At 36.9% G+C, this 14784-nt stretch overlaps 1 protein-coding gene across 3 annotated transcripts in view; it reads right to left on the reverse strand.

Annotated features, from left to right (window-relative positions):
- Nucleotides 1–5554: 5554 nt before the first annotated feature.
- VAV3 (vav guanine nucleotide exchange factor 3) overlaps nucleotides 5555–14784 on the reverse strand; it is a 179273-nt gene continuing 170043 nt past the window's right edge. For all 3 annotated transcript variants that reach the window (XM_075156466.1, XM_075156465.1, XM_075156464.1), the window contains 2 exons: nucleotides 9912–10063; nucleotides 5555–8133 (listed from right to left, as the gene is read on the reverse strand). In XM_075156466.1, coding sequence (XP_075012567.1) covers nucleotides 8092–8133; nucleotides 9912–10063 — 194 coding nt within the window. In that variant the 3' untranslated portion in view covers nucleotides 5555–8091. The remainder of the gene's footprint in view (nucleotides 8134–9911; nucleotides 10064–14784) is intronic.

Here is a 14784-nt window from a genome sequence, read left to right on the forward strand (position 1 = left end):
TTATAAACTGTAATAATGCTGTTTAGCTCATGCTTCCCACTGTGAACCAACTCTTAAGGCTGTGGTTTTACACCATTTTTACACTACTGTGAGCTAAATATGAGCCAATTGCAACTCCTGAAGAAACTTTTAATTCGTAAACATTCAAACTCTTTGCATATTTAGCAACCTGCTAGCTCTATGTTGGATGTTCATCTTACTACCTTTCGTGTATCTTTTCCTCTCTGTGTTGGTGTAACATTTCTATGGGATTTTGGCAAACATCAGCAGCTGATTGAAGCACTGCACAGCTGAAAGGCAATTACAGAAAGGTAGTACAGCAGGAGCTCCAAAAGAACATGTGGTATGCATCTTGGGCATCTTGAACTATATATAAACTATCCCTGACATACGTTTAGCTAACCATATCTTAAAAACCTCCAGTGTTAGAGATTCCACAATTTCCCCAGACAATTTTGCATCTAGGTAGCTTGATATTCAGAAAACTTCCCTAAAGACTAAAACTCCTTGCCCCCGTTCAAGCTTGTTTTTTTCTGGTATTATTTACACTGACTATGGAGAACAGTTCAGTCTCTTTTAACCTATGTAAAACCTTTCACTTACTTGGACGCTATTACCACCACCCCCCTTAGCCTGTCCTATAATTCGGTTCAAACAACTCCAGTTTCTTCACACTTCCTTATCAGTTTCTTCACACTTCCTTATCAGTTTCTTCAGGAATATTTTCAATGAGACTATATCTTATACAAAATTTAGTGCCCAAAGCTGGCCAAAGTACTTCAGCTGAAGCCTCACCAAAAATGAACTAAATGATTACCTCACATTTTATAGATGATGTTCCCATTACTATACACCAAGACAGTATTTACCTTCTTCCCAGTAAAATCCTGTTAACTTATGTTCTTTCCATGATTCGCTTTTATTTTCCTCCCTCAGTCCTTTAATACAATACTGCTGCTTAGCCCGAAGTTGCCCACTCTTAACCAGTGTAGACAATTCTTTCCACCTGTAAATATAACTTCATAGATATTCTTATTTAATTGCATCCTCTCTAAATTACCAATTTATCAGTATCTGGGCGAGTTAAAATCCCATCCTCTAGCCCACTCACAGCTCATGCAAGAAAAGTAGTGTTTGTCAAGAATTTGCTTGCTGGGGGAAGGTCACATTTGAAATGGACATCCCTGAACACAGTATAAAACTTAAATCCCTATAGACTGAGACCCTCAGAGATTTGCAAGTGAAGAATGTGCAAGCTGGGAATCACTGCTTTTGGGAGCTTGTTTTTTCTAAAGCCGTGCAGCAATTTGGAGTAGTAAGCAAAAGAAATAATGAATCAGAAATATTTTCTGTAGCTATCTTTTGTATACTTACATGAGTATTTACCAGTATGCCCTAGAAAATGTAAAATAAAAAGCGGTTTGTGCATCTGGTCTTATTGTACAAATTTGAGTTGTTGTAATCAGACTCTGCTGACAGGAAGACTAAGTCTGCATTCCCACGTTCAGGAGAACGTAGGAAAAAAGGTATATGTTCCCCTAAAGTGTGAAGCAAAGTTGCAAAGACTGAAAAGCTGTATCTAGATTTTGTTTAGATTGCAGGGACTTCATTTTCCACAACTTATTATCTGGAAAAAGTTACAGTGACGTACTGATTTGGAGAGCAATCTGCCTTTTAATCTTTTAATTCCTGTCTTTACTTGATCTAACTGGATATGCTTATGTTGCTACACAATTGTAAAAACAATAAATCTCTCTTTTTAAAATAAAATATCAATAGATGACCTGCTATTGCATCCTTTACTTGGAATGGTTCTTGGGAACAGAGCAGCTGATATAATAGGAATGAAAGTCCCATCCCACCCTTCCCTCAACAATAAAAATTAACATTACCAAAACAAAAATCAGGCATGATTGCTTTTATGATCTGCCTGTATTTTTCTTCTCTCCACGTTAATATTCCTGACGACTTATACATTTATGGGATTGGGCAGGTTGACTTGTACCACACCTCAGCTGAATTTTAGAACAGTCTTTGTGATTTGAGGAGGGAAGAGAATGAATGAAAACAAGCCTCCCTTTCAGCGTGTAGTACATTCAAGTGTTCTTTCAGCTAAAACACTCAAACTAAATGACACCAAAGAGTCACACCCAGAACATTACAGAACACACAGTTCCAAGGAATTTTATCTTTCATCCATCACAAACAGATGTTTAATGAAGCTATATTCAGAGACACATCAAATCAAGAGAATAAAACTGGCCTACAGATTCCTCTGAGGTAAGCATTCCCCTCCCTTACATTAAAACAAGAGTTGCCTATACTACCCTTACAGCCATTCTAAGTCTATATTAAGAAGTCGGGAAGCAAAGGAGAAAAAACTCCCAAGCCACTGCGTTCACACTGTATTTAACTAACTGGCCTCTCTGAGATACCAACTTTAAATAGCACTTGACAGGAAGGGGAAGGGAAAACAAACTCAGGATTCAAAGAACAAAGTATCTGGGAGAAGAGGTAGGAAAGGTGTTCGTACATCACCTGGCAACTTAGTAGGGTTGGGGCCTCCTGGCACGTTCCACATTATTAATAGCTTACAAGCTACAGGGACACTGATTGTAAAACTACCAGAGAAAAAGGTTCCTTCAATTATACATATTTCCGTTAGCCTTACGCATGAGTAAGAATTACAATCCTAGGAAAAATATTGCATCTCCTTGAGGAAACCTTTTAATTGCTTTGGGAAAAAATACAACTAATTGAAGGCAGATTTATAGAGTTATCTGGTAGGACTGGGACCAAATCCAAGGGTCCTTGATCCCTCTACTGCATTAGCAAAGTTTTCCCATACAGAAGCATTAAAGAATTTCTGTTTCCAATCCAATGCTATCAATCGACATTTAATATTTTGGGCAATCATTTAGAAAAGTTATCACACACCAGGTTGTTTCTAACACATATGGTATGGTATCAACTTTTTACTTCTTGTTCTCTGATCTTCTCTATTTCTGTTCTTCCTAAAGCCACATATTACGCTATTAATACAAAAAAACAGTTCTGAAAGAAGCAAACCAGCTTGCCCCTTGCCAAACAGCCACCTGCAAACCTGCCATTTGTTGTAACTATGAGTTTACTTAAGGTCAGTTTGCAACGTTTTAAAATGAAATCACATATTTTCTGAAAAGCACATTACCAGGTAAAAAACTGTAGCCCAGAAAAAGTCACCATTAACTCAAACATTTCAGGAGGCTTATTAAATAAAATCTAACTTTACAGTCATGTAAGCAGCAGAAATCCTTATAATGAATGGGCAGAATACACTACAGCAGATCAGGAATTATAAAACTAAGTTAGAAACCCAAATCTCATTTGCCATAAAAACAAACGGCTCTTTGTTCTTGAAAAGGAAGTTGCTAAGATAACGCAATGACTCACTCCTTCTGCAGTCAATTTCTGATGCTTAATCCTTTCTGTATTTCTATTAGCTAATTATACATGCATCATACATTTCAGCATTTTGGGAAAAAGTGGATATCATTGACATCTCATCACACAGCTTTATGAAGTTAAAATTACTCAAAACTACCCTTCCTCCATATAGTGGACATAAGGTAAGAGCTAAAATTCTGTGGCACATTTCAAGAAAGGCTAGGGAACGTATTAACTTCTTTCCCTTAAATGAATACATTCCAAGATTCAAAGTTGTATGCCAGTGATGATCCTACCTGAATTTGATGAGAACAGATACTACTATGGCTTGCTAAAGCACCGTGCATTACATATACACACAGCATCTCTGCCTGTCATTTTACCTTTATGCCTGCAGTACTTGGACCGGCTGAGATGGCATTAACTTTCTTCATACCAGCTCTTACAGTGCTGTGTTTTAGATCTGCGACAAAAACAGTGCTGACAACACTCTGATGTTTTAGCTATTGCTGAACAGTGTTGCATAGCATCAAGGCCTTCTCCGTTTCTTACTCTGTGCCCTCCCCCTGCAGTACTAGAAGTTGGGAGGGGACACAATGAGGTAGATGACCCAGACTAAGCAAAAAGATACTCCATGTCATATAACATCATGCTCAGCAACAAAATGTAGAGGAGGGAGTGCTTCCTCTGTCGCTCAAATGGAATAAGCAGTACTCTCTGAACAGAACTTTAATTTCGGATAAAATAGTAATGTAAGGCTCTCAGCAGCCCAGTTTGTAGCAAAGAGACAAGAGTTACTTTACTGTAGTGTCAATACAGTTGGTGAAACTGTATGACAGTGCTAGTGCATAAATTGTATCTGCCTTTGCAGGTCTTTTTCCTAAGTGCTGGCAATATTGATTGTGAAATAGAAACAAGTATTTTTGCACTGAACGCCAAGTCAACAGAACAAAACCTGGGTCTGAGGCTGGGTATTTTGTATAAACAAGCCCCACTTTTTTCGAGACAGCACCTCTCCCTCATAGAGCATCTAGAGTTTGCCTGTGAGGCAAAGGAGAAAGGTATCCTGGTTGGCATAATTTTCATTGTTCAAGTCAGATTTTTTTCAAGCTGAGATTTTCAAATAAGCTTCCAAGTCTTAGAGCTGAAAAAATTATTCAGAACACAGTCACAAGCAGTTCTTACGCCCTATTTACAGTGCTTTCTCAATTTCTCACCCATCAGAGGACACACATCTCTTCTCGCATATAAGGGGAAGGAGAACGTCTGTGACTGAGTGTGGTATTGTTAACAAGAGAATTTAATTGAGAAACATTTCTGCATCTCGCATTAGGTGCGACTCTTAGTTATGTGATATGTTCATGGGTGACAGGAAAATTATGCCTTACATCTGTAGAGATGTGTAAATGCCTCATTACATTTAATAATTATCTGTTAGAAGGGCAGTTCCACAAGAAAATCTCTGCTACTGAAAAATAGAAGGGGCACAATGAAAAAAACACTGCAATTGTATCATCACTGACCTTGCTGAATTAATTCAGTCCAGAAATATTTTTATAAACATATTAATAATGAATATTACATTGTAAAAAATGCGTGAACGGGTTACACCATGAAAGGGTTATCAAATAGTCCATGAAATTAGACACAGACTATATTTTCAGATTTGAGCTCAATTTAACCTGAATTTATATGTTAATTCACATATGACGGAGAAAGCAGAAGGTGGAAGAGAAAGGACATTGCTATGAAACATGACACATAAAAGGAAACTTTTTAAGAACAACTTTTTTTTCAATCAAAAAACTACAAGTATCATCTTTGACAGACAAAAATCAATAGTATATGACTGATTCCACAATGTTCTCTATAGCTAAAAAACAAAACAAAACCCACCACCACCTTCTTGGATGTGGCAGAAGGCAAAGTATCCCGACAACAAAAAGCTCTCAAGGAAAGCTATACTATCCCATTTACGTTGAGAGCTCAGTTTTACAGTTAAACAAGGATTATACAAATCTGGGAAACCAAAACAGAACATTATCAACTTCTGCTCACAATGAGAAGGCGGTTAGACAAACGAAGCACAACCTTCATACTAGCCAACTACGCATTTTGACACATACCATTAAACAAAAAATTAACCAGTTTATTGTATTTAACATATTTACAAAATAATACAAATTAAAGTACTGTAACTCCATTATTGCATGACAACAAAACCTCCATACAGGCAAAAGCAGCACATGAAAGAAACACTCCAGAATATTTAGGAAGTCTTTGGTACTCAAAATAGAGTTTAAGATGCAGCATTAACTCAATCAACACAGGGCATTAAACACAGACAATGAGATGTAGATTTATGCCACAAAAGTAAGTTTAGCTATGGCTTTCATTCTTCTCAAAGGCTGATTACTGAACTCAGGAATTGACTAAAACCTTTACAGCAACTTTAGGACGGAAAGACTACTCAAAATGATTCTTAAACCAAGCTGTTGAAAATGACTGTTGTATTTCTCAACTTGTATTGAATTGACCTACCTCTTCTCAGAACTATATGACAGCAAAGCACTAAACACTTCACAGGCCTAGAGCCTATTCCTCTACACCTTGAGCAGGCAAAACGGTGAAAGAATCAACTTTGTCTACTTAAGGAATATAGGATCAGGCTCACAATAGACAATAAAACTCCATGGCAAAACATGATCAAAAGACAGTATACCCTAGACTACACTGCTGTACATATCATTTACAAAATATGTTTTATGCATCATCTACATATTTACAAATGCTCTTAATTGTTCCATCATTAATGTATTCAACACAATCACAGTTTACATAATTTTGAGGTAAATCCTTGAAACATTAGAGCATCAGCAGAGTTTCATCTGCAAGGCTGAATCTCACAAGCGGAGGATTTCTAATTAGAAGATCCTCTTTCACCTGGTCACGCAGCAGTGTATGCTAGGTGTAGCAGATGGGCAAGATGGTTGTAGAGACGAAGGGGATTATTGCGAATCCTCTCTGCTGTGCTTGGTTCTTCCTGATGGCCAGAAGGCGGCCAGAAGGAAGCAAAGAACACTGGGGTCAGCCAAAAGGAATCTGAAATACGCAGAATCTGGAATAGCAGATTCTGCTCTGTCGACAAACAGTGGATATTATGTTGCTTGCAGAGTGGGAAAAACTGCAGTGTTAAATCGTGCAGTGTCTATGCACACTAATTGCAAGATGCCTATCTGAAAGGAGGACAGGGAAAAGCAAAAGAGAGTATTTGGGACAGGATGAATTAACTTTCTTGATTGGTCAACATTACCCTAGAAAGAAAATGCATTTAAGAGCTTTATTTTCTTAGAAGTTTTCAAGCCAGGTTAGACATTATCTAAATATTTGAAACTGCACATTTGAAGTCATCACCCACATTTATTTTAGCTTATAACTATCGCACTTCTGACCCTCCATAAATATATTAAAACACTGCCTCACCAAGGGGTGGACACCACTTTACAAGGCCTGAAGTTTCAAGCTAGCTAACCTCGACCATTTTTCCTCGGGGATGTTCATAATACTGCCATAAGACCAGTCACTCACTGAACTGCCACTAACATCCCAGGGAACACGAAAGGAAAGAGCACAAAGACGACTACAAGTTCCCTTTGCATTACCTCATAAAAGCACAAAAGGTGATAGAAACTCCTGTCTAACTAGGAAAAGACAGCTTAGAGTTGGAAGCATCAAAGTTCATTTGAATCAATCAAAAGGTTAAGATAAACAGTTTTGTTCTTGAGAAGTGACACTATATAGCATTAGTATATTCTCCTACAGAGTAGGTCTACAATATTTTTTTAATGTTAATGCTGAAAATTTTAGAACTCATCTTGTCATGACTATCCTCAGTTGCACTTTTATCGTCAGCTGCTTAAATAAAAAACCTCACACAAAAAGACTTGAGATGACAAAGAAAGGATCCCACAATTCCACTTTGTGGATGCTTTTCCAAGCAATAGGACATCACTACACCTTTTTAAAATGTTGCCTTTAAACAAATTGTTAGAAGATTTAGGCAGGACCTCAAAGTAGTCAGTTAACTAATTATATATGCATGAATGCTACTCATGTTTACTACATTCATTTTTCCTTCAGAATGTTTTTGTGAGTGTAAAACTGTTTGTAAGGTGATAAGTAAAGTCATTTGATGTTTCAAGACAAGTCTACTGACTATACTTTATGCCCACTGGAATGACTGAACTCTGTTTTCTGCATGCAGTGATAAGGAATAATAAGCCTTCATCTCCTTGTACCATCACAGATGCTAGCTAGAAAAAAAAAGACTTATTAAGTATTCAGCCACAGCTAGTATTCATGGTGTAGTACAGGGTGAAATGAAAAGAAGCATAAAGAAATTTGTTTTCCAGAGCTCTTCTGGGAAGGTGAGGGTTGGACTTTGTACTGATCCCCAGTGATGGCAAACCGGCAGGTTGTTTCTTGCACAGCTCTGGGCAAGGTAATCTGTCAGCAAACTTCTGTATAAATCCCAACATTAAGACTGGAAGGTTCAGACAGACAAAAATGCTGCTGTTTAAATACTTAACAAGACCAGTAACACTTTGAAGATACTAAATTTTTACAATCCCTGAAACTGCTGGTCAGCAGAGGAAAGTTTTTAATTCATTCGTCCTCTTCAACATAAGTTGATGGAAACCAGCCCACCTAAAAAGAGGAAAAGCAGAACAAAATAATACATGAGATGCACAAGTTTTTTTTAAATGGCTGAACTAGGAAAAACAAGGATGGGTCTGTTCAGTAAATATAAGATTACAAAGATAAACTTGACTGACCTGCCACAGTTAGGGTAAGTACCCTAAATAAAAGAATAACTTGCAGATATGATGACCTTGAGACTAACTCCCCTCCCACCCCCCACAAAAAAAAAACCACCACACAACAACTTTTGCCCAAATTGGAAGTCTAAGCATTCAGGAAAAAAGTCTAGAAATGCCAAGAGCAGAAACAGTTTTACTACAGGCAGGATGCTGCTATTTTTTTGAATGAGCAGTTAAATATTTAACAGGCTTCAGTCAGGACCAGGGAATCCTCTTACAAAGGAAATAGTGACTGATTTGATTGCATTACATAGAGTTAAATTCCACTGCCTCCAACAGGAGTTTTAAATAAGACGGAACTGGAAAGCAGAGTCCAGTGTTTTACACTTCATAAGTTATAATGCTATCTCCATTCTGAAATGAATGATGTGTCAAATAAGGATTATATAAGACATACAGGGAAGCAATGTCATATATTTCTTATTGTCTTACCTATTTGCTTTAGGTTTTTCACTCAGACTTCTTTATACCTAAGTCAATTTAACACTCATGAAAGACCTCAAAACCAAACCTAGAGCATGATTGGAAGGAGTAACTGCATAAACTTTGTTTTAGGCTACCTTGCCAAAACATGTCCAGAGGTGAGCTTATGATCTCAAGTCCAGGCTGTGAAAGCCATCAGAAAGAATGCTAGTAGATAACAGAGTGTCCTTTAGGGTGTGTGTAGCTGCATTAGAATGAGATGCTCAGTTTTCTTCACATGTGAAGTGTATATAGGATGACTGCTATTTCTTCTGCTTCCCTATTTCTTCTTGTCTAATTGACCATTTCACCTTAAGATCATAACCAGGCTCATAAAAAAAAATACATAAAAAATAGTTCTCCAAATTGCATAAAGCAGTAAATCTTTCAAATTTAATTCAAATTCAACCAGACTTGCAACTTTCATTTCCAGCTTCCAGCCAGTCTACTTTCTTCCACCTCACATTCCTTGACCCTTCATCTCAGCCCTTTAGACATGGAAACAGCAAATACTCAAATACTTCTGACTAATCTACATTAAAGAGCAGTATACCAAGATTGAAAAAATATAGCCTTTATAGGTCAAAACTGAAACTTTACTTCCATGCAAGTCTCAGAGTGCAGTGTAAAGTGAAAATCCCTTCTAAATATGCCACTTCATATGAGATACGTTTTTAGAGATCAAAGCAGCAGCCTCCTATAAAAAAAGGTGGCTGATTCCATTGCATTGTAGTCTGGCAGAAAGGGCTGGAAATCATTCTGTGTCAAACTGCTAAACAGACTTCCACAGCACCAGGAACCTGAGCTTTTGACCCCAAATACATGTGTGCAACACAGTTCAAGAAAGTTCAGCTGTGGCTATACTATTAATCCTGGTTATTTTCCAACCATATAATCTTGCCCAAATATTCAGCCTGGTAGGTCACATTAAATAACCAATTAATTTAGATGCTGGGAAAGCTGCCTGGCAAGAGCCTGGCTCCTACGAAAGAGAGATGAGAACATGTTGTATCTTGTGAATTTAAATATACAAAGAAGGTTTATGATGTAAGAACACACCTTATTTTTTTACAAAATCACTGTCAGTGAAGGCAGAAATAAGACAAAGAAAAGAAAAAAAAAAACACACAAAAACAACCTTACCCTTCCATTTACTTCACCTCTCCACCAGCCATTCGCACTCATCTTTGTATAAATTTTTACAACATCCCCTTTCAATAAGGACAGTTCTCTCATGTCTCTTGCACAGAAGTCATACCTGGCTATGGCAATGCCTATCACCTTTGGGCTCAGCACTGAAATGAAACAGACATTGATATTATCAGGGTTTGTTAGTTGAAGGCTACTAAAGTAATGTAAATAGCAGTTCTGTAAAATATAAAACAATTATTTCACAACAACATAAACTGGCATTAATTTTATGCAAATGTGAAAGCATCTGCACTACACAGATCAACAAGGTTTAAACATAAGTGAATGGTGTAAAAGTTGAAGGGATTTTGTGATTTTTTTTAATAGTTCTTTTTATTTTTAGAAAAAAGTCAAACTAGATGAACCATAAATAAAATAACCCACACCCCGAAATTGCTAAATACATCTGTGATTATTGTATTTTTGTGCTTCATAATAAAACTTGCTGCCAGTTACATGCATAAACATATTTTACAGGTCACTAGTTTCTTTCCAAAAGAATTATTAGCGTTTACAGTTGATTTAACTTTAAACCTCTAATGAAGCAAAACAAACACAATAAGGTACTGTTCTTTCAAAAACAACTCCCAAGTTAAATATTAATGCACTTAAAATTGGAAGCTAACATCAGCATGAGCAAAAAAGTAAAGAGTTTTGACAGGAAATTTGTATGGATCATTTGTTACAATCTGCAAGAACATTGGCTGATGTAAATCTGCTCTTTTCAGGAGTTTATTCTGTAAATGTATTTGTTCTACAAAACTTTTCATGAAAAAAAAAATCCTTACAAATTTTTTCCTAAGTTTCAGTGAAATTAATACTTAAAAATTTTAAGCTACATCAGTATGTAAGCATTTTACCAATGTAAAGCCCAGACATTTTAAGCAATAAAAAGTTGTGAAATATTTTTAAAAAGCAAATGTGAAAAAAGCCTCATTTCAAAAACCAACCCCCCTCTCCCAAATAATTTCATAGGAAATTATGTTTTTAACCCTGATGTAGAATGTCCAAACTTGCAAAAGAAACCCTTGACTCTTCCAATGAGAGGAAAGTGGGCATCTAAGAGACAAAGGCCTCTGATTTGAGCAGTTTAGAAAAAACATCTACTACTCTACTGCATTTTGTAGTTGGATTATTTCGCCAAAGCATTCTTTTTTTATTTTTTTTCCATTAACGCCATTTTCTTTTGCAGTTGTTTTCTTATGTAAGTCACTGTAGATAGGAATTTACAAGCATGAGCAAGCTTCCTACTGAAAAGATTTCAGAAGAATTCATCATATGATCATGATGGATGACTTGATACAATGTACATCAAATAATCTTTTTTTCTCAGAACCCTTTTCAATTTCTCAGAAATTCCCAATCCTCTTTAGGAAATACCATTAAGATTCTAGTTTTAGCAATGCCTTCAACAATATAATATTAAAAGTTCATAGCTAGTTGCCTTTAATTTAAATCAGGAACACAAAACATGGCAAATGAGCTAGAAAATCCTGACAGTTTCAGCTCTGCTTAAGATTTCTTCTGACTCCACTGGAGACATTTCATAGAAACAGTGTCTTTTGCCTAATAGTATTAAATATATGAAAATCATTATTTAAATATTTTACCTTACAGAGACAATACAAAAAAATAATTTTAAAATAACAACAAATACTACGTTTAAATTATTATTAGATATATCACAAAAACAGAATGCCTAAAAAACTGTTTTGGCAACAGATTATGCCCTTTTTTATATCATGCCATTAAAGTTTAGTCCAACATTTCAGACTGCTTATGTAGAGTATGCTTATCAGATACTTGATATAGGATGTACAGGATGCCATATAAAAGAGAATCAGCATCTCAATTTATTGCTTATATTTACAATATGAAGATGTAAAAATCTAGGTGATAACATATTAAGTATATTAAAGTTCAAACATACTTTTTTTCCCTCTAAGCAAGTCAGATGTAGACGCTACTTGTTTAGACCCTGACATGAATGTTATGTCCTGTACCTTATCAGGATTTCAGTAATCAATTTTGCAGTGAAAGAGCACATCATGGGCAGCAATTGTTTTAGAGAAAGAAAAAAACAAAAAGAGCAGTTACTGATTCTAAGGTCAGTAACCATTTATAAATGTGCAACAAAATCACTGGCAGATTTGGGGAAGCATCGCAGGATGGAAGGAGTGATTCTGAGGAGCAGGGTATCATTTCCGATTTTAGAAAGGAGAAAAAGGGGCAAGGAAGAAGATTACATGAGGCAAAGATGAACAAATTTAGGAAAACCTGGAAGAAAAGAACTAAGGAGGGAAGAAATGCATGGAAGAAGAATAATAAACAGGGAAAATACTGAGAAAAATTAGGATAGAAAAAGAAAGGGGGGCAGATCTGGGGGAAAGGAGGACTTCTAACTCTTTTTCAAGTTGTGAAGCAAGAGAGGAAAAGGAAAAAGAAGCAAGAGGAATCCAAACCATATATCTCCAAAAGTCTTGAGGCAGAAAGTAGCAGAATTTAGATTAATTTAGAATCCAACACCCATATTTTCAAATAAAAGTGATGCTCATGATAGGAAATATATAAAAGGAAGCCAGATGAGTGATGGAATACAGGAAAATGACAGTGCTTAATTTTGGAAGAAATATTAACTGTATCTCTCTGGTGACATAGTCTCTACTCAAGTTGTTTTTGTGACTATCAGCCCTGAATTTCCAATCAGATCTGTCCCAGGATAAATGAAACTTGAGGGAAGAGAGTCAGCATGTGGAAAGGACATCTGTACAGCTGGGAGAGAGAAGAAACACTGAGTGGAGGAGAGAAAGAGGATAGCTACAGGGAGAATGAGGAAGGAGAGATAAAATGGGATTAACAGCAGGGACTGATGGAAAGAAAGTGCCCAACAGGAGAATGTGAATGAGAAATTAAAGAGGGAAAAAAGAAAAGGCAAGAAAAAAAGAAGAGAGGCTATTGAGAAAGCAGTAATAAATAAACCTTGTGTATTAGGAGGGAAATACTCAGAGGATTAACAGGAAATAGAGTGAGAAATCTAATGGAAGTGAATAAAAGGTACATGTGTGAATGAGTAAAATACACTTTTGCTTAACCTAGCCTTTCCTTCTGCAAACAGGAGAAGAAGAAAAGACAGGGAGCTATAATCACACTAGATGTATGTTGGATTCACATTAGAGTATGTTGGAAAAGTTTCTCACCAACAGTGAGATAGATGTGCTGCAAATGCACTTAAATACTAGTTTGGGCCACTGATGAAGGAACTGGGGTGCAAAAAAAAGAGGCTCCATGTGATCATAGCAGGCTGGTCTAGCTCACGTTTCTGCCTGTGCTTAAATTCCACAAGGGTCAATGCATCATTACAAAAGCTGTTAGTAGGTTTTTTTCTCTCCTTGTGGTTTGGCCTCCTCGTAATTCTGCAGCCATATCCCCTAAGGGTTGCTCTTGTGCATTAGCTTCCATGCTCCTTGAAGCAATGTACGTTTACTTGCACTGTTTTACCAAACCTCAGTTCTATTATACAAGCACAGGCAGCACCTCCAGTAGTGCCCAGCAGTCGGCTTAACCCTTCTCCTGTGTTACCAACTTCCATATCAGCAGAACTAAGCCAGCTCTGAAGATCCTTTTGAAAAAAAATACTTGTAATATCATGAAATAAGTATTTGTTCATTTAATGTAAGCAAATTCTTTGGCTATTGTAAAAAAGATGGTTTTACTAAGAACATATGAAGCAATGTAGCCTATCTATCAGAATATGAAATCCCATAAAAACAGGTAAATAAGCTTAAATTAAGAATTACTAATCACTATTTTCCTTTAATATTTTGTACTTGTATAAAGAAATACTTTACACAGCGTACTGTGACATGCAAGACATTGAATCCTTACTTATTGCTACAGCTACTTAAGAATTTTCTGATACAGCAGTTTTTCATAGGAAAAAAGGAATATAATTATAATTTGTTGAAACCATATATGGGAATATATGGGAATGTCTGATAGGCTTAAAGTAACCCTGAGTTTTGATTGCTGTTGTATCACTGTAGGCCACTTCAGAGTTTTGTTTCCATGGAACAGATACCAGTTTCAGTAAGAATGGACTTCACAATCAAGTACTGTGCAGTTGAATGAAAGAGGTCATCTTCTATCCTCGCCCAAAAGGATAGAAGCTTACAGCACTTGCCTACAATAAAGGGCCAAAGCTTAACTCCTTTGTGTTCTCCGATTCAAATGAGTTGAGTGCTTCAGATGTTCCAGCTGAATGTCATGACCACAGGATAAACAGCTATACCAGAATGGCTTTCTATTCATCTTTTCTACAGATGTATCCCTTTATATAAGTAATTGTCAAAAAAAATCTGTATGTAAGGAGATAGAAATGGAAGAAACAGACTCCCAAACAGTGAACAACTGAGGGGCAAAACATTCAAGAGCAGTATAGGACACTGAGATTGAAATCCCTGGCATTAACCCAGGGAGGGCCCATCAGAGACACTCTCAGCACAAGTAAGCACACTAACCATTCTACTACTGAGCTGCCACCTACATCCTTTTCCCCTCTAGAAACTATGGAAAGCCTCAAGAATCCATCTCAGAGCACTAAGCAATTTGGACGACCTCTGTGGGGTCTGCCTACTCAGATCTCCTACTCAGATCGTGATTATGACTACATCCGCATTCGTGCATGCTGGACACCTCCCTTTCCCTAGTGCAAAAGCCAGCCTTAATCCTGATTTGCATAACCTAGGCCAAGTCCTCTACGCCCTGTACACAGAGGCGTGTCAGCGTAACGTGAGTGAATGCTGCGTTCTCAACAGTAGTAGCTCCT

Source organism: Calonectris borealis, chromosome 8 (genome assembly GCF_964195595.1).
Source record: "Calonectris borealis chromosome 8, bCalBor7.hap1.2, whole genome shotgun sequence".
Taxonomy (NCBI): domain Eukaryota; kingdom Metazoa; phylum Chordata; class Aves; order Procellariiformes; family Procellariidae; genus Calonectris; species Calonectris borealis.